The sequence below is a fragment of the Hippopotamus amphibius genome, chromosome 7 (genome assembly GCF_030028045.1).
Source record: "Hippopotamus amphibius kiboko isolate mHipAmp2 chromosome 7, mHipAmp2.hap2, whole genome shotgun sequence".
NCBI lineage: Eukaryota > Metazoa > Chordata > Mammalia > Artiodactyla > Hippopotamidae > Hippopotamus > Hippopotamus amphibius.
In genome coordinates, this window is record NC_080192.1 from 74,628,079 (window position 1) to 74,651,005 (window position 22,927).

Here is a 22,927-nt window from a genome sequence, read left to right on the forward strand (position 1 = left end):
GAAATTTGGACTCCAGCGTCTGTTCTTTTGGTAAACATGTGAGTGACGAGAAGGGGCCAGGATGCTCGCTTCAGGGAAGACCTGGGCAGCATGGTGCCCTTGTGCTTGTGCCCTGCACACCAGGGTACAGCACGGGGCAGCCAGAGGCCCCGTCCCTCCTGCTGCTGGGGTGGCAATGGGCTATGCGTGCTCCTCCCACCCCCTCAAGCTGCTGCCAGGTTTTTTTTTTAATTTACAGTAAATCCCCTACATACAAACCTTCAAGTTGTGAGCTTTCAAAGATGCAAACGTGTGTTTGCATGTCCAATCACATGTTAGTTCACATGTCTGGCGTACATTGTCACCTGTGTGCATCCTCTACCAGTGGTTTGCCTTTGTGTACTTTACTGCACAGTACTGTATAGAGTACAGTAGTACAGTATCTTTATTTCAAGCCCAGGAGCAAGCGTAAAAGCAACGATGATATAGCGGGTACTATACTCTACTTTTCAGGGTACTGTACTGTAAGATTAAAAATGTTTCCTTTATTCTTTGTGCTTGTTTTTATGTATTATTTGTGTGAAACTATTACGGACCTATTACAGTACAATAGTATATACCTGATTGTGTTAGCTGGGTACCTAGGCTAACTTTATTGGACTTATGAGCAAATTGGACTTATGAATGCACTCTTGAAATGGAACTCATTCGTATGTAAGGGACTTACTGTATTTAGTTAGTTAATTGAAGTACAGTTGCCGTACAATTTTATGTAAATTACAGGTGTACAATTCAGTGATTCACAATTTTTAAAGGTTATACTCCATTTTTAGTTACTGTAAAATGTTAGCTATATTCCCTGTGTTGTACAATGTGTCCTTGTAGCTTATGTCATACCTAAGAGTTTGTACCTCTTACTCCCCTAGCCCTGCATTGCCCCTCCCCGCTTCCCTCTCCCCACCGGCAGTTTGTCCTCTACATCTGTGCGTCTGCGGCTTTTCTGTTGTACTCGCTAGTTTGTTGTGTTTTTGAGATTCCACCGTAAGTGATATCACATACTTGCAGTGAGTGGTCGCTATAAAGAAAACACACCGAAACATACCAAACGCTCCACTGCTCCCAACTCAAGCCTGACCTTGGGCCCTTGCCTCCCCCACCTCTGCTCCCTACAGCACGCTCATCTTCAGTCCCACACCCCCGCCCACCCCTGCCCGTGCCATGGGGCACTCTCCTGCCCTGGAGCTCCACAGCCAGGTCCATCTGCCCCAAATCCTCCTCTCATCCTTCCTTGCCTTCAGACCTCAGCCTGGACACATCCAGCCTCCCTCTGGGAAAACTACTCTGGGCCTCAAGTCTGGGATAGGAGCTCCTCTGATGTATTTCTCCCATCACACCCTCTGCCAGGTTGATTATAACTGTTTCATTGTCTGTCTCCCCTGGAGAATGTAAGTTCCTAGAGGCCAGTGGCTCTGTCTGCCACACTTAATACTGTATCTGCCAGGCACAAAGTAGACACTCAGTAAAATATATGTTGAATGGGTAAATGCATAAATGAACCTAGACCTCTTCTAAATCTGAACTCTCCAGATTGAAGGAAGAATCGAAACCCATTTTTCCTTCTCTGGGTCTATCTAACAGACTCCTCTGGGCCCTGACCTCTCCTCCACGATGGCCTCTCAAGTACTTGCCCTCAACCAGTCCAGCCCTCTGAGAAGGGGGAAGTCTTCGGTGTTTCCAAGGCTTCTCAGAGCACGTGTTCAGGTTAGAACCATGATGCTTCTGGAGAGTGGCATGCAGGGCAAGTCCTGCAGCCTCTGTTATTTGCAGTTGTGACTGGGGATACTAATGGGGGTGTTGTGAGGATTAAATGCTATGATGTATGTCAGTGCCTAGGAGATGCCTGGCGCATAGTAAGCACTCAATAGATGAAGCTGCCTCTATTATTATTACTACTGAGTTCCCTCACGTCTCTGGGCTCAGAGAGGAAGATGGACAGGTTGAGGCCATAGCCTGGAGGCAAAGGTCAGACTCAGATCCCGGACTTCTAGCTCCCAGTGTGGAGCTCTGGCTTCTCCCCTGCTGTTTTCCATCTCTGATCCCAAGTCATTCATCTGCATCCAGCTGACGCAGGGCATCTGTAATAAACACACCTCCCTGAGCCACCAGAGGCCACCGCAGAAGCCGAGAAACCGGCACCGAGCATCCCAGATGGAAATTCCCCAGGACACCCTTGGGCCCTCGGCTCGAGTTCAAACAAAGAAATGCTTATGTCCAGACATCTTCACAGATCAGTAGCAAGGATGTGACTTCAGAGCACTTAGCTTCAGTGTCATAAAACATGAGGATTGATGACCCCTGTGACTGGGGCAAATGCCAGGGGGAATAAGCAGACTCTGAGTTGGCCAGCAATACTTCCCGTGTACCTTTTGCACACAAGGCCCCAGCCTTGATTCAGCGCAGCGTTAAAATACCACAGTATTAGTTAATATGTCCATATGAGCGCACATGCATGGGCGCACCTGAATCTCATGACAACACATGAGGAGGTGTCCCTGGGATTAAAGTATGTTTCCGCCCCTTTGGAGATAAAGAACTGAGGCCCAAGGAGGTGAGAAGCAACGTAACTCAGGTTACACAGCCCTAGATCTCCTGACTCACCATTATCCAGTCTTCTTGCCAACACAGAGAGATGGAAAAGCCAAGTTCAGCCAAGAAATATAAATTTACCCAAAGAAACTCACAAATCAACATGGTGGATATTGTATAAACTCTAAGGGTCTGAAGTGACGTTGCTGAGAAGAGCCACAGCTGGCCTTATCCAGTCCTGTCATTCTGGAGCTGGCTGGATCCCCTGGGCTGGAGCTGGGTAAGGTTAAGAAAAGACACAAGAGGGACTTCCCTGGTGGTGCAGTGGTTAAGAATCCGCCTGCCAATGCAGGGGACACGGGTTTGATCCCTGGTGTGGGAAGATCCCACGTGCCACATGCACGGGCTTAGTTGCTCTGCGCTCCGCAACTACTGAGCCTGCACTCTACAGCCTGTGAGCCACAACTATTAAGCCTGCATGCCACAACTACTGAAGCCCATGAGCCTAGAGCCTGTGCTCCACAACAAGAGATGCCACCACAGCAAGCCTGCACACCGCAATGAAGAGTAGACCCCGCTCAACACAGCTAGAGAAAGCCTGCACACAACAACAAAGACCCAACGTAGCCAATAAATAAATAAATGAATTTTAAAAAAAGAAAGAAAAGAAAAGACACAAGAAGAGATGAGAAGTCCTCCAAATGACAGAGGGAATAGGAATTGTCCATCACAGTGGACCAGGGAAAGGATGAGGGACCCTGAGAACATGGTGCCTTCAAGCATCCCTCCTTCTGTCACTCGTTCAGTATTACTAGACTCTTGTAAATCCCTGGGACAATAGATGGGGATTTGGATATGCCTTGTATGGGAATGGAGGCATGAAGAGAGATCTTCTCCTTCTGACCAAAGGTGAATCAAACAGGTCACTGGGCAATCAAAAGAGAGTTTCCCCATAAGTAGGCAGTGAGGGGTCCACCACCACAGTGACACTTGGAGATGTGTGCACATGGTCAAGTAGCTCAGTTCTCTCATCCCTTCTAAGTCTTTCCAGACGATGAGAACCATGGGACCTAGAACTGCTTAATTAAGGAACAGGAAGTTTCTTTCCTTCCAGGGACCACTGGCCCTGATTCTGGTCCAAGATGCTGAGAGATCCCATGATTCCTATAGAAGCTGGTTCCAACGTGGGGACCTTCATCTCTTCAGTGCTTCTTGTGGAACCTGTTTACTAACAACAAATTCTCTCAGTTTTAAACTCTGAATGTCTTAATTTTTGCTGGGTATAGAATTATAGGTTGGCCAGTTATTCCTCTTTGAGTACTTTGAAAAAATGTTATTCTATTGTATTCTGGCTTCTGTGGTTTTTGTTGCAAACCATCATCATTTGTACTGTTATTCCCTTGGATGTCTTTCTTCCTCTGGATTCCCTTAAAGTTTTCCCTTTACCTTTGGTTTTCAGCAGCTTGACCATGACATGCCTAACTGTGCTTTTCTTTGTATTTATTCTGGCTCGGTTTTGTTGAGCATGTTGAAACTGTGTTTTGATCTCTCTCATCAGTTTTGGAAATTTTTCTGCCATTATTTCTTCAGATTTTAATTCTGTCCCTTTCTCTCTCTCCTCTTCTTCTGGGACTCTAATTACACATTTGTTAAGCTTTTTAAACTTTGTCCTTTGTCCCACATCTTCCTTACATTCTTTTCTGTTTTTTTTTTCCTTCCATTCATTTTTAGTCCATTCACACTTACTGTAATTATTGTTATGGTTGGATTTACATCCACCATTTACTACTTGTTTTCTAATTGTCTCTTTTTTGTTCTTTCTTTCTTTATTTATTGGCTGCATTGGGTCTTCGTTGCTGCACCCGGGCTTTCTCTAGCTGCAGCGAGCGCAGACTACTCTTCTTTGCGGTGCACGGGCTTCTCATTGTGGCAGCTTCTCTTGTTACAGAGCACAGGGCACATGGGCTCAGTACTTGTGGTGCATGGGCTTAGTTGCTCTGTGGCATGTGGGATCTTCCCAGACCAGGGCTCGTACCCGTGTCCCCTGCATTGACAGGCAGATTCTTAACCACTGCGCCACCAGGGAAGTCCCTCCTGTTAATTTTTAAAACTATTATTTTGAGTTATTTGCTTAGTGGATCTTCTAGGGATTACAGTATATATTTTAATTTATCACAGTTTACTTCAGAGTAATATTATTAATTCCAGTAAAATGTAAAAACTTTCCTCCAATATATTTTTCTTTCTCTCTCCCCCTTTTATCATCATGTATATTATATCTATATATGTTATAAGCCAGCATTATAAGTATTGGTTTAGGCAAACTTATGTCTTTTAAAGAACTTAAGAGTAGAAATTAAAAATATATATATTTATGTAGTCTTTTACACTTATCCACACATTCACAATTTCTGGCACCCTTCATTTTTTCCTGTGGAGTTGAATTATTTTCTTTCAGCCTGAAGGACTTCCTTCAGTATTTCTCATCAGACAGGTATGATAGCAATGAACTCTCTCAGTCTTTGTCTATCTGGGGATCTCTTTTTCTTCATTTTTGAAGGATAGTTTTTGCTGAATAAGGAACTATTGGATGATAGTTTATCTTTTCTTTCAGCACCTTAATTATGTCTTCCCACTGCTTTCCAGCCTCCATAATCTCTGATGGGAAATCAGCTTAAATTCATATTGTTGTTTGTGTATGATGTGTCAATTTCTCTTGCTGCTTGTGAGATTTTCTCTTTGTCTTTCTATTTTAACTATTTGACTGTGATGTGTATTGGTGTGGATATCTTCATTATTATATTTTGATTTATTTGAGCTTCTTGGATCTGTAGATTTATGTTTTTCATCAAACTGGGGAATTTGGGGCTATTATTTCTTCAAATATTTTTTTTCTGCTCCTTTCTCCTATTCTTCTGGGACTCTCATCACATATATGTTGGTATGTTTAATATTTGCCCACAAGTATCTGAGATTCTTTTCATCTTTCTTCATTGTTTCTCTCTCTGTTCTTTAGGTTTGATAATTCCTATTAATCTGTCTTCAAGTTTACTGATTCTTTCTTCTGCCAGTTCAAATCTGCTATTGAACCCCTCTAATGAATTCTTAACTTTTGGTTAGTTCAGTTTTCATCTCCAGAATTTCCATTTGGTTCTTTTATATTTTCTATCACTTTATTGAGATTCTCCATCCACTAAGTCATGGGTCATATTTTCCTTTAATTTTAAAAATTTCCTTAAGTTCTTTGAATATATTTTAATAGCTACTTTGTTTCCTTAAGTTCTTTGAATATATTTTAATAGCTACTTTGAGGTCTTTGTCTGCTAATTTCAGCATCTTGTGATTCTCAGAGACAGTTTCTTTTCACTGCTTTTTTTTCCTGAGCATGAGCTATATTTTCTTGTTTCTTGGCATGACTTTTAATTTTCTGTTGAATACTGGGCCAGGCACATGTGTGGCCCTGTGCGGCAGATGGGATCTGCTTCTGTGGGTCACCTGTGTTGTCAGGGTTGGAGGCAGTGGGAGACAGATGTGGGTTCCAATTTGTTCTTACCTTCACTTCATGTCCTTGTTTTTGTTTTTTCCTATCTTCTGGTGCTACTGACCTACAGCAACTTCAGGAATATGTAGAGGGAACAGCCTTCTGTAGACTTCTTCCTGTGCTGCCACAATTGTGTAAGGACTCATTCTCATAATAAAGCCCTTATTCCATATCAGTCACAGTGGTTCTGCTTCCCTTACCAAACCCTAACTGACACAAAACCCCAATTCTCTGTTAAAATTTCATCTTTTCATTCATTTCTTTTTCCATTTTAAAAAACATATTAATTAGAGTTATTTTGAAGTCCTTATCTGCTAACTCCAACATCTGGGTGATTTCTGGGTTCTGTTCCTGTTAACTTTATGATCAGCTGCTTTTTCCTTCTTATGTTTAGCAATTTTTTATTACAAGCTGAAAATTGTAAATGATATGTTGTAGATCTTGCGGATTAGTTGCTCTCCCTGTAAAGAGTGTTAAGCTTTGTTTTGGCAAGCAGTTAAATTCCTGGCAAATCACGCTAATTCTGTCAAAGCTTGCTTTTAGGCTTTGTTAAGGCACGTCTGTTTCAGCTTTTTTCCTTATTTATAGAGTGTAGCTCTTTTCTTAAGGCATGGTCTTAATCCCAAAGTGTGGCCTTTCTGGAATCTCAAAAGAAAGCACAGGGGTTCACTAGTGTCCTCCATTTTGGCTGGGCCTGAACGTCAGTATTTCCTTGGAGCCATATGACCTGTGAATTCTCTGCTCAGCAGTCAGCTTCCCCAGCAGTTATTCTCTGCAAGCCCTCTTGGAGTCTCTCCCTGTTCATGCACAGCCTAAGAACTGACCAAGGATACAGGGGATAGTTTCATGTAGATTTGGGGGGCTGATCTTTCTCTGTGGCTTCTTCCTTTGCAGACGCCTGCCCCCTCAAATCATGGCCACTTTAGCAGTTCTGAACTCTGATCTCTTTTTCCTCCACTCAGTGTGACCAGCAGTGCTGGGAGGTTTTACTGCCTAGCATTTGGAAAATATGCTCACGGATAAAGATAAAATGAACGTGAGAATCATTTAATGTGATTCCTTCTCTCAAGGACCATTACTCTGTGTTAATTGCTGTCCAATGCTGTCCAATAGAGTTGTTTTACATATTTTGTCCAGTTGTTTTCAGTGGTAAGATAAGGCTGATGCCAGCTATTCCATTATGATTGGAACTTCCTTTTCCATACTAAAGGGAGCTGAGAGAGGTAGTGGCATTTGTATGATTAAAAACACAGATGTATTCAAACTCACCCATGTTCCTGCTTGGTCTCTGAGTGTCATTAGGATATGCAATAAACCCTTTCTCTGTAATAACAACAGAAGCTACAGCCCTCAAATGGGCAAAGGACACTGTTCTAAGTGTTTTATATGTATAATACTAATTTATTTTACCCTCATACTCACTCTGTGATATAGGTATTACCATTCCTGTTTATAGTTACAGAAACTGAGTCATATTGAGGTTAAGTTACTTGCCTAAGATGGCATGGCTAATAAGTGGAAAAGCCAAGATTTCAACCCATGCAGCCTGACTACAAAGCCTACATTGGTAACCACTACACATCACTGCCATTTAAAACAATCTCAATTTTTTTTACAATTTTGTTATAAATATATATTATGAAAAATCACTGTGTCACTGTATCAGCAGCAGAGACTTAAAAGCTACAGCTTTTCCTCCACAGCTGCATTTGAGATGTATAGGATCTGTCGGCTTCATTCATTATCTCAGTGAGGTTCCCTCCTGTCCAGACCTTCTACCTCTCTCTCAATCTAGGCCAACCTTACCCCTCACCCATGCTCTCCTCTATCCTCATCATGGGCCTCTCTGCCTCAGGGTTGTTCTTGGAGCAGCAGGGTCAGAGAGAAAAGGCAGGAAGCTAGGCTGGGGAGTGCTGGTAAGGACTGGGGCCAGGAAAACCAGCTCAACCGCTGGGCTAGAGGGTAGGGCAACCTGGAGTTGGTGAGGAGCAGCAGGACACACAGCTGGAGACCTCAGGTGGGGACTGTACCTTAAGAAGGAAGTTCCCAACCCTAAGACTGGCAACTGGCAAGGAGGAGGCCTCAAGGACAGGATAGAGAGGAAGGGTTATGGGGCACTCAGCCATCTCTCTGTGGCACTGCCTTCAGAGTGAATTCAAACCCTGGCTCTGCCTCTTACCAGCTGTGAGCACTTGGGGCACATCTCTTAAGCCTCAGTTTCTCCTCAGCTTCATGGAACAGAAAACCTAAGTAATGATGACTTAAATGAGATTGGGGTTTATTTTTCTCAAATAATGGGAAATCTGGAGGTAGGTAATTGTTAGGTTTAGTTTAGCAGCTCAAGTCATCAGAATCCAGGAACCTGTATTCTTCTCTCGTGGCTCCAGGTACAGCCGTCATAACTCCATTCCAGAAAGGATTGGGAAAAAATGCCAAAAAAGCATAAGTCTATCCCACTCCTTTAGGGTTGGTTTCCTAGGAGCCCCACCCAATGCCTTCTGTTTATATCTCATTGGCCCAAACTGTGTCACGTGGCCATCTAGCCACAAAGGAAGCTGGGAAGTGTAGTTTTTTTTTTTTTTTTTTTTTCTCAGCAGGACACATTGTTGTCCACAACAAAATTAGGACTCTGTTAGAGAGAAAGAAGGTAAGAACAGATACTAAGTCAGTGTAACCAGAAGTCTCTGCCACAGGGGTAAATGGTGTTATTCCCTCCATTGTTAGGGTTGATGTGAGGATGAAACCAGGTAATTCTTGTAAAGCACTTAGCAGATACCTGGCTCAGTAAATGGCAGTGAGTATTCTTGAACGTGAACTTTTCTAATGACCCATCTAAGAAATGTCTTCACGAGAGGCTGACTCCTTTGCAGAGTGCTCCTCAGGACCACCCACGCAGTGAGGGCACAATAGATACTTGTGGCATTGACTTGTCTAAGCCCCATCCAAGGAGAGGCCTATCAGTAGGGGCTGGTGAGACACAGCCCTTTTCAAAGCTCTTCACTGGAGGAAATTGACTCTCTCTACTTAATACCTCTTTACTCAGCTGGTAGGGGGTGAGCACTTGGGCCTAGACACTGTAAGGAGAGGGGTATTCGTGCAGACACTGTTGCTTGTCGGCCCCAATCTACCCCTTACCTTCTCCCTCTTTGGAGAGCTCTGGTTTCAGCCCCAGATTCAACCACCAGAAGAGCTGAGCCTTCTTCCTCTGCCCAGCGGATGATCCTGATTGATCTGAGCCATCACATTTGTATTAATTAGGGTAGATCAGGTGCTGTAACAATGAGATGCCCAAAACCCAGTGACTTAAGAACAATGACGTTTATTTCTCTCTCTGTGACCATGTTGAGCTGTGTGTTCAGGTTGGTCGGAGGCTCTGCTCTACGCAGATTTTCGGGTGCCTTCCACCTTGTGGCTCTGCCAACCCCTAGAGCTGTGTCACTGTTACAAGGTTAGGGCTGGTCACTGCCATATCGGGGCTCTAGCTGTAGGGTTGAGGAGGGGAAGCAATGCCCAGTGCAGTAAGGGCCCCACCCAGAAGGGACACACTTCACCTCTGCTCACATTCTGCTGGAGGGAACTTAATCACGTTCCCAGGCTGTGGAGGTTTTGGAAATGTAGTCCCAAGCTACATGTGTTCAGGAAAAACTCTTTGTCACCATGGAAGGGTAGAATGGATTTTGGTGGGGTACTGGCGGGCTCTGTCCCTGTTCACCAGCAAACACCTTTGCCCATCCTTCTTCCGTGTATATAACACACTTCCTCCCACCCTAAGGGAGATAAGGTAAGAACAGGAAACACACAGCACACAGTGTTCCATTGCAAGTATTAAATCCTGCTAGACAGAAATCACAAATTCAGGTATCATTGCCGTCAGGACTCGCCCTATGCAAACTCAGGAACTGCACAGATTCAGACACATTTTTGAGCTGTCTCACCTTCATGGACTCTCGTGTTTGTTATCCAAAACTCAGGAATCTGATAGATTTGGATAACACATTACTCATGACCTGAACTTGTTGCAGGAAGGGGGACCCCTTCCAGGGCCTGAAAATGGGCTCTTATCTAACACTTGGAAATGAATTGTCCGAGGAGACACACGTGCTGACAAAGCAAGAGACTTTTATTGGGAAAGGGCACCCGGGCGGAAAGCAGGAAGGTGAGGCAACCCTGGAGAACTGCTCTGCCGCGCGGCTCGCAGTCTCAGGGTTTATGGTGGTGGGGTTAGCTTCCGGGTCGTCTCTGGCCAATCATCTTGCTTGTGCCCATAGTTGGTCTGACTCAGCGTCCTTCCTGGTGGCACGCGCATCTCTAGTGTGAGGGCTTCTGGGAGGTTAGCGGGACATAGTATGAGCTGGCATCTCCTCCCTCCTTTAGGCCCCTCCCAAATTCTCCCAGCTGGCAGTAGCTTGTTAGTTCCGTGTTCCTTATTGGGACCCCATGTTGTGAGATACATCGTGCAAGCTGTCATTATCATGACTAGCGTGGGTGGGCGGTTTCAGTCAATGGTTCCCTAAGAAACTCGCTAAAAATAACCCACTATCTGAATTCAGGAAACGTGGATTTCAGTAGTGAGGATTCCTGGGCTACCTGCCCTAGTACTGAAATGAGAAATCTCAATCAACCACCTCAGTTCTGCTCTCTGAGACCACCCACCATGTTCCCTCCTCCATGGTCCCAGACTTGCCCTCCAGGAGGACCTTCTCTGTCCATTTCCCTCTTGGCCACATTGTAAGTAGGTTTTGGGAGGTGTGCCCTCCTTTGGGGCCATAGAGCTGCCCACGTTTTCTGCTAGTGCAAGTTGGGAGGCCCAAGAGTTACTGTAAGTCTTAATTAGTCACAGGCTTTTGGGGACTAGGCTTCTGACCACAATATAATTCCCTCAAAGACTTGGTCAGTTTCTGGTCCATTTGCTTCCAGTCAGTTCCTTGGTCAGTAAACATTACCAAGGTTCTTTTCTAAGTATAGTTCTGATAGCTATTTCTTGACTTCCTTGTCCTACCCATCACTCTCCCTTCCTTGAGGCCACCTTTGTTTGGCTGAATGTTCAGCTGACAAATCTTAAAAGACCTTTGAAAGATGCTTTTTGCATTTTTTTCTTCTGTTTGGTCCAAAAGAATTGCGAAGCTGTCAGTGTCTGGTATCTCCCTCTTCCCTTCTACCTCTACTTTCAAAATAGCCAGCTCTCACCTGATCTCATCTTGCTCCTTAAGGAATTTTTTTAAACTCTATTTCTTTCTCCCTTAACAGCTCACAGTCAGTGGTCCATACTGGTGGGAGGCTCTGCTCCAGGGAGCCAGGGCTCTTCCACCTTGTGGCTCCATCCCCCCACTCCCCACCCTTCCCAGGTTTATCATGATCTGCATGGCTGAGGCTGGTCATCAACATGTCTGAGTTCCAGGGAATTCCTTGGTGAGCTGGTGATTAGGACTCTGCACTTTCACTGCTGAGGGCGCAGGTTCAATTCCAGATTAGGGATCCTGCAAGCCATGTGGTATGGGCAAAAAAAAAAAAAAAAAAAAATCAGAAAAAAAAACCCCAGTGGGAAAAGAGAAGAGACAATGAGTAGGAGACTCACTCACTGTCTTAAGGCCTCTGTGCCCAAAGCAGCCCATCACTTCCACTGGTAAGAACTTAGTCACATGGCCACCCCTAACTGCAAAGGGAGAAATGCTGACACCATCAGGCAGCCATGTGCCTAGTTAAGACACTTATTTTTTTACCTGTAGAAGAGAAGAGAATGAGTTTTGATGGAAGGCTAGCAGTCTCTGCTACAGTGGTGGTCTCCCTCCTCTTGCCAGCAACTGATTTAGAGATGGCATGTGGAACAGTTCCATCCAATGAAACATTAGGGGTTGTTCATAAGAAGCTTAAGGAAAAGTATTCCTTGCTATAAGAAAGAGACATAGGAAGAGATGGTCCCTTCTTTCTTAGGACATTGTCACATCAGGGTGTGATGTCTGGAATGAGGCATCCATCTTGTGATCTTGAGGTCAACATGCTGTGCATAAGGTAGACACTCTGTGGCTGGCAGTGTAGGTAGACACAAGAACCCAGATTCTTAAGTATAATGCTGGATCTGAGCTGACTTCCCCTGGAGCCAGCCTCCTGCTGAACTTCCTGTATGTGACATGCTGTAGTTCCTTATGGTTTAAGCTAATGAATGGAGGTTTTCTGTTACCTATGGCCATAAATCTCTCACATTTAATCTGAAGTTGGGCTGGAACAGAGATTGTGTGAATGGGTTTTGTGTGGCCCCATGGGTCTGTTTGATTGGAGGGCTTGGGTGATACCACAAGGCAAAGAGAACTGGACTCCCTTGTTGCCACTCCCTAGGTGGTCCTGGCTCCAAGGAAGCAGGCTTCTCCAGGAACAAGGTCCCTCATGTGTGTTTTCAGATTTTTTCACATCTATCATCTTATCAGATGCTCATAGCTCACAGTGTGACAGGCAGGTAAATGTCACTAAGTGACCCCATTTTGCAAGAAGGAAAGGGAGTCTCAGAGAGGTGGTATCCCTTGGCCAAGTCCGCCAACAGGCTAGGGTTGGAACTAGGGACTTGGCCCTGGTTCTCCTGGACTCCCAATCCAGTGCACTTGCTAGGGACAGAGGACACCCTCTGCTGTAATAACTGGAGAAAAGGCATCATCTGATGTTTCATAAATACTCACACGAGGCAGGTGATACCCGTATCTTCAGGAAGCTTATAATCTAGTGGGAGAGCAGAAACAAATAAATGAACACACAAATAAATATCTAAGTTCACATTGTGATACTGCAAAAAGGCAACGGGATGGGGGCCACATAGAGGATAATAAGGGGGAGGAGGTCACAGAAGTCACCTCTGCAGATGTGACATTAAGCTGAGACCCAAAGGATGAGTAGGATGTGAGAAAAGGAGGAGGAAGGGCGCTGGGGATGGGAGAGCTGGGAGTGGGAGAGTCCTGGTAGCTGCAAGTGTCCTGGGGTCACATGAGCAAAGGAGAGGAGGTGGAGCCTGACCACATGGGTCTAGAGGGACAGGGTGGCATTGAATTAAAATCACAGGCTCTGGAGCTGGACTGCTTGGGTTCAAATCCTCACTCTGTGCTTTAGCAGCTGTGAGTGCTTAAACAAAGCATTAACCAGTCTGTGCTTCAGTGTCTTCCTTTTATCAAGTCCCTGCCTTATCAGGATCTGTGAGGAATGAGGGAGATGAGCTGTGTTGAAGTGCCTGGTACACCATAAATGCTCAGAAGATGTCAGCTGCTCTTATGGGGCTTGTTATGGGTTTTGGTCTTTGTTTTATGAGTAGTGGAAAATGTATTCGTCAGGACCATCTTGGTTGCAAGGGATAGCAACCCAACTCCTACTGGTTTAAGCAACAATAGGGACATTTATTGGCTCCTCTAACTGAAAGGTATAGGTTTGGATGTGCCATCAGGCACAGCTGGATCCGGGCACACAGCATTGTCAACTGGACTCCAGTCTCTTTCTCTCCACCCTTTGCTCTGCTTTCTCATGAGGTGACTACATTCTTAGGCTCACTGTCCTCACACGGTGGCAGGGTGGCCGCTTAGCTGCCATGGTGAAAAAGAGTGCCTCTCTCCTGCTTGTTCTGCGGCCAGTCTCATGGCAGTCTTTCATCACCCTGGCTCCCATCTGGTGCCTGAGCCTATCACATGGCAGTGGAGGGGTGCTGTGGAGTGAGAAAGAGAAATTGATGCTGATGGACCAGTCATATCCCCAAACCTCTGAAATTGCTGGCCTGAGGCTGGCAAGGGCAGGGGGTTCAACAAAGGAAATCAGGATGCTGTTACCAAATCAGGGGGTAGAATACCAAACAGGTAAACACAACCAGTGTTGAGTCAGAGAGCCACTGGAGGTTCCAAGCAAGGGAAGGACAGGACCTGCTGTTCACCTGGAGATGACCACACTGGCTGCTGAATGGAGAAGAGATAGGCCAGAGTGGAGGTGGGGAGAGGCATTGGGGGATGATGTCGAGAGTCCAAGAGAGAGGGACGATGGTGTGGCCAGGCTGGTTACCACCAGGAGCAGAGATGGATGAGAAAGAGGCACAGTGCCAGGGCTGGGTGACAGACCGGGCAGGAGTGGGGACAGGCAGAGCCCACTCTAAGAGCCAGAGTTTTGACCTGAGCAGCTGAGACAGGAAGCTTGAGGAGGGGCTGGTTTGGGGCGAGGTTGAGTGTTCAGCTTTGGCTGCGCTGCATTTGAGGAGCCCTGGGACGTCCCAGGGAGGAGTCCTACAGGCATCTCATTGGTCTGTGGAATTCCACTCCTGGGCATTCTTGCCTGGTTGTTATGAAATATGAGAAGGATGAATAAGTTGTATGATGCCGGCTCTGCCCAGCAGAATGCACTAGAACTAAGGGAAGCCTGCCCTCCAGAGAGTTGGGACAGGAGCAACTTGCTGGGCTGTTTGCAGGCAATGTGTCCCTTAAACAGCATGTGTCCGTCCCCATTCCTCCCTTAAGAGTCAAAAGATCTCTTGAAATCCTTGGACAGCTAGGTGGTCCAGGACAGTAGGCAGGAGGCATCCAATGAATGTGGGTCAAACTGACAGGGTCCCTGCCCACAGGAGCGGGTGGGGCAACCGTGGTGAGAAAAGAAGAGCACGGATGACACAGAAGATGTCTTGGCCGACAGCTGACACACAGCGCAGCAGGTGTGGCCCACGCAGCAGAGGCTGTGGGGGTTCAGAGGAGAGAAGGTTAATGCAAGGGGTTGGTGATGTAATCTGGGCTGGCTTCCTGGTGGCAGAACTGGAGTGGCATCAGAAATATTCCAAGCCAAAGGGAGACCATAACCTCAGATGGGGGGCGCGAGGCTGTTCAGAGTGTGCAGCACCCAGCCCCAAAGCAGCTGGGTCTCTAAAACATTCTAAACTAGACCAGGACACCAGTGCCTCGGGCGCCTGCCACACCACCTCCTGAGGTTTCCAGCGAGGGCTCAGGGCCCCCCAGCCTTCCCCTGTCAACTGAGGAAGAGCCAGCCGTCCTTCCACATTGCCTCTCCTGTACCTGCCTCTGTGGCAGCCCTCAGCCCCCTGCCCTGCAGAGATTCCTCTGTCTGTGCCCCTCCCCTGAGCCTGCCCCTCCCCCAGGGAGCTGGTGGGGAGTGCTGCCAACACCCAGCTTGCTCCCTGCCCCGTGAGGCCTTTGGGAGTTGGGGTGGGTGAACGCATGCCAGGGCAAATGCCCCCCTGGGAGGGGAGTTAGAGGCAGCTGGGAAAGGCCTGGCCTGGCCCTTCCTGGGTGGGGGGAGGATGTATGGGACTTGGGGGATTGCCTGCCAGCTCCCGTCTCCAGGTCCTGGGCAAGAGAGGGTGTGACAGGGCTGCCAGCGCAGCCTCCGTGGACCTGGGTTGGCCCCAGAGCTGGCAGGCCCCAGGCTAGTGAGCGAGCAGGGGAGTCAGCTTCCCATCCATTAGGCCCCTGGCCCGGACTGCTAATGCCGAGCGGACATTCTGCTCTCAGCCGTGGTATCCACTTAGGCGTCGTTAATATTTTACGCTGCACAGCCAGGGATCGATGTCTCGTTTCTAGCTCAGTGTTTATAGGCAGTCATTGAAGCTTTCACGGTGGGGGGGGGGGGGATGCTCGGGAGTACCAGGGGAAACTGAGGCAGAGAGCAGTGCTGGGGCAGCTCAGGAGGACCCCCCTCCCCAAGATGGCTTGCTTTGTTTGCTGTCTTCTCTGCCCCCAGATCTATCTTAGGTCCGGCACAGTGTACACATCCTACTCCGGGAACAGGGGCCGTCAGAGGCTGTGACACATGCCAGTCCTTGTCCTAGTCAATTCTTTACAACCCCTGGAGAGAGCTGGATTATCACCGCCATTTGTCGGATGAGGAACAGGCTTAGGGATGTGTCGCACCACTGGGCTCTTAACCAGGCTATCGAGTGAGGATTGGTAGGAACTAGCAGGGACGCAGGCTAGATTTCACTCAGCACTTAAACGTGTAAATTAGATGGCAGGAGGCTTTTTAACCTTTCTAGACTTTTACACACAAGCAACGCATAGGCTCTAACAGAACCACGTTCTCCCACAATCGTTAGCATCTCTACTTAGCCCTCTTGACTTTGGCCGGTGCCCACTTAAAGGGAATTGAAAGCTGTGCATTTACAGTTCTTTAAAAATATCTCCCATAACTCAGTTTTTTAACCAGGTGTGTTAAATAGTGAGGTTGAACTGCACAGGCGGAAAGAGATGCCACCGCCTCTCTCTGCTTCAGTTTCCACGAGGAGCAGTGGGGGGCGGAGGGGGGGTTCCTGGGAGAGCGTCTTCTCTGGAATGCAGCAGGCCTGACCCGCAGCTGTATCCGCTTCCATAATCCACCCTGTAGGCCTCGGTTTTCTCACCTGTAAAATGGGGGAAGGGGAATGCCCACTGGGGGAGCCCTTAAGGATTACGAGTAAACCTAAAGGCTTGGCTCACTTGCAGCTCCGGCAGGGCCCTCGGCTGCGCGTGCTGCGGTTTCCCGCCTCGCCCCGGAACGGTCTGTCCCCTGCGCGTGGGGCTCACTACGCGCTCAGTATTTGTTGAATGAATGAGAGAGCGGGTAGCAGAGGCTCCATAAACGGAAGGTGCTATTGTTCAGGCCCCAGGCCCAAACAGGGCTCACGCTCACAAGCGTGGTGAGGGGCTGGATATTCCCCTCCACGAAGACACCAAGGAGCAGGAGAACTTGGCGTTCACTGCAGCGCACTCTTCCAGCGCCGTGAGTCTTGAGCGGGTGAGGACAGCACGGTGCGCAGCGCCCGCCGGAGGGCAGCAGAGAGTCACGGCTCCCGCTCTCAGGTCCCTGAGTTTGGGGGCTTGGAGGATTCCGGGCTCCGCCCTGCCACGCCCCCTCCTCTCCCCTTCCTTTCTCCTTCCTCTCCGCGGCTTTCCTTTCCTACTCAGTGTCCCCGGGCAGGAAGAAAGCGATCCACAAACGATTTAGCACTCCCTTGCACTGCCCGCGCGTAGCACTTGGCATCCGCTCAGCTCTTTCCCACAGCCGGAAAGGCGGGCACCAGCCCCTCTTTGTGGAGGAGGAGGAGGACGAGGAGGCTGCAAGTCCGTGACTCGACCAAGGTCACGCAGCAAAGTCAGGACTTGAACTCAGCTCCGTAGACTCTGATGCCAAAGCCCAACTCGCTCCTAAAGTCTCGAGCGCATGCGGGTTTCCAGAACTGGAGAACTTTGGATACCAACTTTTCCATTTTCAACGGGGGCCAGACCAGGGCCAAGTTCAATCTCCGGCCGTGGGCTGATGATTGTGGGAAACACCCTGGACGAGAGGGCTTCCCGGATCTTCCGAAGGCCAGCTCTGCGCTGGCTCGCCGGGCGGAGAGCGGCGGTGGCCAAGCTCAGTGCCCCTCCGCCAGGAGCGTGGAACCCCGGCTCCCTTCCTCTCCGGCCCCCTCCCAGCCTCTCGGCCCCACCCTGCACGGGCGGTTCGGTGAAACCGCCGACCGCGCGGCCTCCCGGGGGCTGGTCGGGTAGCTGTGGCTCTGCGCCAGGCTCTGTCCCGGGGCTGGCCCGTGCGGGGCGGGGCCACCTCCCTCCGCCCCTTCCCGGGCTGGCGCGGGGGGGCCCTCAGGGGACTCCTCCCCGGGTGGTCGCCGCGCCTAGGCCAATGAGCGCGCGGGGAGCCGCGATGGAGGCTGGGGCGACCGGGAGCGCCCGGGACCCCCGCCGCCGCCGCCGCGCCCCCGCGCCCCGGAGCCCGTGGGGCTGGAGAGGAGGCGAAAGAGGCGCGGCGCCCGGGCCGGGCATGGAGGCGCCTCTGGCCCGCGCTGGCCACCCGAGCCGCGCTCCGCGCCGCCGCCGCGCCTCGAAGTTTGCCGGCTGACTCGGAAAGTTGCGTTCCGCTCGGCCGCGGCGCCGCGTCCCACCTCCTGGCCGGTCCCGGCTCGCCGCCGCCGCCGCCCTCCGCGGGGCCCCGGCCCCGCCGACACCCGCAGCCCCGCCTGCCGGGGGCATGTGAGCCGCGGTCTGCCCTAGAGGCCGGGCGGGCTGCACCGGCCCGGGTGCCTCCGGAGGCAGCGCGCGGGCGAGGGGCACGCCCCGGCCCCTGGCAGCCCGGGCCGCCATGGGCATCCAGGGCATGGAGCTGTGCGCCATGGCCGTGGTGGTGCTGCTGTTCATCGCCGTCCTCAAGCAGTTCGGCATCCTGGAGCCCATGTCCATGGAAGGTAACGCACGGCCACCCGCCCCTCCGCTGCCCGGCGCCGAGGGCCAGCGGGCAGAAGGGAGGGAGCAGCACTTGCGCTCTGGGGTGCGGGTTCCCGAGTACGGCGAGGAGAGGCCCTCGGGGACGCTGCGCTCCGCGGCCCTGCCTGCTTCGGCCGCCGCCCCCTCCCGGCTCTGGAGGGCTGGTCTGGGACTAAGAGGGCAGAGGGCTCGGCCTCTGAAGAGCCGCCGCGCTTGGGGTGGGTGTGAGCGAGATGCCGAGTGACACCTTGAGCCGGCATCCCTGGCTGTCCTAGGCCCGCTGGTCTGAGCCGCCCCCGGTGATCACAGCCGGCTTGGCCTCCCGGCGATGGGAGGTGGCACAGGGTGAAGATAACAGGAAGGACCCTCAGCCCAGGGCGTCTGGCTGCAGCAGCGAGTAACATAAAACCTCTGCCGCGTGATGGGCCGGCCCTTCGCCCCTTAGCCCACATCCAGCCCCCTTCCCCAGGCAAGGCTCAGGGATGGTAACCAAACCCTCAGGCGCCACGTTTCTGTCCCAATAAAATATTAACTGAGGAGACAGACCTACTCTTAAATAGACACTGATGGCCTCCCTGGGACCCCTGACAGGGACTCTTAGAGTTGCTTCCCAACTAGGTACCTCCCTCCGACTTCTGGGCAGGTTAGAAGAAGGAGCCCTTCCAGGGCACACCCATTGTGAAGGGGACCTTGACCCACCAGGGCTGTAACTTATCCTCTGTGCCCTGGACCTCTGGATGTGGGGAAAGGGTGAGCCTGTCCTGTTCCTGTCACCTGTGCGCCCCTGCTGTCCTCTCAGAGGAGGATGGCATCCTGCCTGCCTCAGCACTCTGCTGACCTTGCCAGGCTCCAGCTCCTGGGACTGAAACCCAGAGGCCCAGAGAGGGGAGGAGGGAGAACCTGCCTTTGCCTCTGAACTGCCCCGCAGCCCCTCTGGCCTAAGGATGTGCTCCAACCCCTGCAAAGGGCTGCTGAGGGCAGGAAGGGACACAGGGCCAGGAAGCAAGGCCCAGCTCCATTCAGAGCCCAGGGCTGGCTCTTTACCTGAAGTCCATGGCCATGTGCCCTTCAGAAGCCATTTGGCTGCACCACACCGTTTCTAGGTGAGTTCAGGAGGCCCAGAGAGAAGGGACTTGCTCATGGTGGTTCTATGAGGTGCCACCTTGAACTTTACATTTTGGTTGGGGAAGAAAATTGCCCAAACTGGGCCTGCACTTGCCTGATGGAAACTGACCCATCGCAGGAGGAATCTATGACAGGCAACGCCACAGGAGGTGGGCATCCCACACTGCTGTGCCCTGAGGACCCATGCCTCCTGTGGGGGACTAGCCCACCCCCATCCCCTATCCTTTCCCCACCTGGAGCCTATGATGGGCATGGGGGCGGTTGGTACTCGGGAAACCAAGGCCTCTATGTTGCTCTTTCCCCATTTCCTGGGCCCTCCTGGGACCACCAGGGGCCAGGAGCACCAGCCAGCCTCACTCTACTTAGTACTGATACTGCAAATCCTTCTTAATGGAGCCCAACATGCTCATAGTTCTGGCAGCCCGAAGTTTACCTTTGTGATTTCTAAGGAGAAGGGATTTCTTTACAAGGTGGATCGGATGCACAAGATTACAGATGGTTTATTCAACTTGCTAAAAACCCCACTTCAGGCTCTAATGAGTTTGTCTTTTCTGGGATATTTGCCCACTTGTGCCCCCTTGGAGTTCCGGGGTCTCTATGCGGTGGGAGGAGTGCGGAGCCTCAGTCAGCCAGGTCTGGGATCCCGTCACCCACACACACTGGCCGTAAAACTCCTTACCCTTTTTGAGCCTCAGCGGGACTATCTGTAAAGTAGGGCCAATAACAATTCCTGCCCCTTAGTCAGTAGGGCTTTAACGGCCCCCAGGATCGTTCTTGGTGTGTAAAAAATACACAAACGTGAACCATCACTATCACCAATAATTAGCGCTAGAATGATTACCCGTACCAGCAGCACTGATTCATGAATGAAAACAATCTCTCACTCAGACCTCCCCTGCCTGTGTCAGAGGGAGGAAGCTACAAGTACCAGATGTTCCGTGCTGATGGGGAGTGGTGCCCACTAAGTGCCTGGAGGGACCCATGGACCAGGCATTGTCTAAGGGCCTGTCATGGGCTGTGAGGAGCCCAGACCCTTTTGGTCCCAGCCTGGAGGTGGGCTGGCACTGAGGTATGAGTACTGGTGCCCAGCTCCCCTCCAAGCATACGTGCGTGCAGTTGGATGTGTCTCTTGTCTCCTCTGAGCCTCCGTAGTTCTCGTCTGTAAGAGACCAGAGTTATGGTGCCCCTGGGGATTGTTAGGAACTAATGGATTTGAGTCCTAGGGACACAAGCTTCCAGAAGAAGAGGCAGAAGTTGAAAGACCTTTCTCTCTCTGCCCTGTCAGTCTCTACCTCGGAGCGACTCCATCTGGGGGAGTTCCAGTCTGGGTTGGCCACTAGGTCACTGGGTGACTTTGGTGCCTCTAACCTTCTGGAGCCTCAATTGCCTCCTCTGTAGACTGAGGATAATAATAGAATATCCCCCTCGAGGCATCTCACAGGGGTGTGGTGAGCTGAAGCACTTTGAAAAAGGTATAGGCAGGACTCACGTCTAAAGGATCTCACAAGTGCGGGCACACTGGAAAAAAGTGAGCCTCGGCTAAGCCTGCTGCTTGTTTGCAAGGCTAGCCCAGCCCTGAAACCAGACTTTTTTGTCCACATCTGTGGCCCAGGGCTTGACTTTGGCTTCTGCCTTTCTTATCTCAGTTCAGATTTCCCAAGTTCTAGACTAGTAGCTCTTGACTGAGGGCAGTTTTGCTGCTCAGTGGACGTTTGGAAATGTCTACAGGCATTGCATTGTCACAGGTGATGGGGAGGGTGCCACTGGCATTGAATGGGTAGAGGCCAGGGATACTGCTAAACATCCTACAAGGCACAGGCAGCCCCTCACCACAAAGAATGCTCAGGCCCACATGTCAGTGGTGAGGCTGAGAATCCTTGTTCTAGAAGGAACACTGGCCAGGGACTAGGAAAACTGTGTTTCACCTCTGATGTGGTCCCTGACCTGCGGTCATTAACTTGGGAAACGCACTTTTCCTATCCGAGCTCTGCCTCCTTGTCTGTAAGTGGGCGGTTGGATTAGAGGCCCCATCTCCCCTCGGAACTTTCCCTGGATCCCTGCCCCTTGCATTGTATTAGATGACGCTGTCCTGAAATTTTCTATGTCCCCGTCCCCACCTAATGGGAGCTCTCCAAGGGCAGCAAAGACTTGTGTCTGTACACTTATGGCCCCAGAGCGTGCCCGGTGCTGCCTGGCCAACAGCAGGTGTTGAGTCTGTGTCAACCATATGCCCTTTTCAGCTATGCTTGTTGGGCACCCATTGTATGCCAGGCAGTGTGAGGCTGCTGGGAACACCACCAATGCAGGATCTTGACCCTCCCTTTAGGGCAGCCCTGGGAGATGCCCTCTGAGGGCAGGGTCTCTCTGGCTGGGGTTGGGGCAAGGAGGCTGGATTTTGAGGGCCTGGGTACAGGTGGCTAAGAGAACAGAGCGGGAGGGGGAGAGTGGGGAGTGCCCATGGCGGAGACCTGCACAGCCTGGCCCTCCACCCTGTTCCTCCCTCTGAGCGGCAGCCCCAGCCCTCTGCAGCCACCCAAGGGGGCCTGGCCTTGCACAAGTGACCTGGGAGCCTGGTGGGTCCACAGCTGACTCTTGGCTGGGAGCAGGCCCACAGGTCAGCTGTTACTCCTCCTCCTGCTCTTCTTGCCCCCAGCACCTCGCCTACCTTTGCCAGGGGCCTGGCGATGTTCTGAGCATCTTGGATTCCCTTCTCCCTGGCAGGGCCCACCATTCTTGGTAAATTGCAAGGCCCTCAGGACTCCTGCAGCCCCTGGGCAGAGTTTCCAGATCTAGGGTACTGGTGACGATGACAGTAGCCGGCATCTAGTGAGCACTCTCTGTGCTCGGCACTTTATACACATCATAATTTTGTCCTCAACAAGCAGGCCCACTTTACAGATGAGGAAACGGAGGCTCGGGGAGTGGCAGAGCCAGGACCTTTTCGAACTCTGGCACACGTGTCCTGGCTGCATCTCTAACTCTGCACCACTAAGGTGGCTTTGGACGCAGCTGTGCATCCCAGCCTCCTATAGTCAGGAGCCCAAAGTGGAGGAAGCTGTTAGGTTCAGATCCCAAGTGGGAAAAGTCTCCCTCATAGAGCTGCAGGCATGTGTGCAAAGCTCATAAAGTAGGGCCCAGCATGAAGTAAGTGCTGTATGTTAGCTCTTGTCATTTCTTACCAAAAAATGTCCCAGCCCAAACTTCCCCCAGGGTCACACGTCACTAACTGTGGGCTAGCGGTTAGTGGGAGAGGAGGATGCACTTGACAGGCACTTCACCACAGTGGGTGCCCGGCACTATGTGCGCCGTCAGGTCAGAGCTCCTGGGCCCCAGCTGGCTGGAGGCTGCTCCCCACAGGCCCTCTGGGCTGGGCCTGGGAAAGGGAAGGAGAGAGGTGGGCTCTGTGTGGGTGGCTTCTGCAGGATGGGGGGAGGTGGGCTGGAGCCCAGGCCTGAGGTTGCTGTGAGCTAGAGGACTTGGGCAAGGCCCCCTCCCCCCT

At 50.7% G+C, this 22,927-nt stretch overlaps 1 protein-coding gene across 2 annotated transcripts in view; it reads left to right on the forward strand.

Moving 5' to 3' along the window:
• KCNIP3 (potassium voltage-gated channel interacting protein 3) overlaps positions 1-22,927 on the forward strand; it is an 88,709-nt gene that overhangs the window by 32,146 nt on the left and 33,636 nt on the right. The window contains exon 1 of one of the 2 annotated variants that reach the window (XM_057742671.1): positions 18,160-18,284. The exons of the other annotated variant lie outside the window; for it this stretch is intronic. Coding sequence (XP_057598654.1) covers positions 18,182-18,284 — 103 coding nt within the window. The 5' untranslated portion in view covers positions 18,160-18,181. Of the gene's footprint in view, positions 1-18,159; positions 18,285-22,927 lie in introns of those variants that run through there. 2 annotated transcript variants of the gene reach the window in all.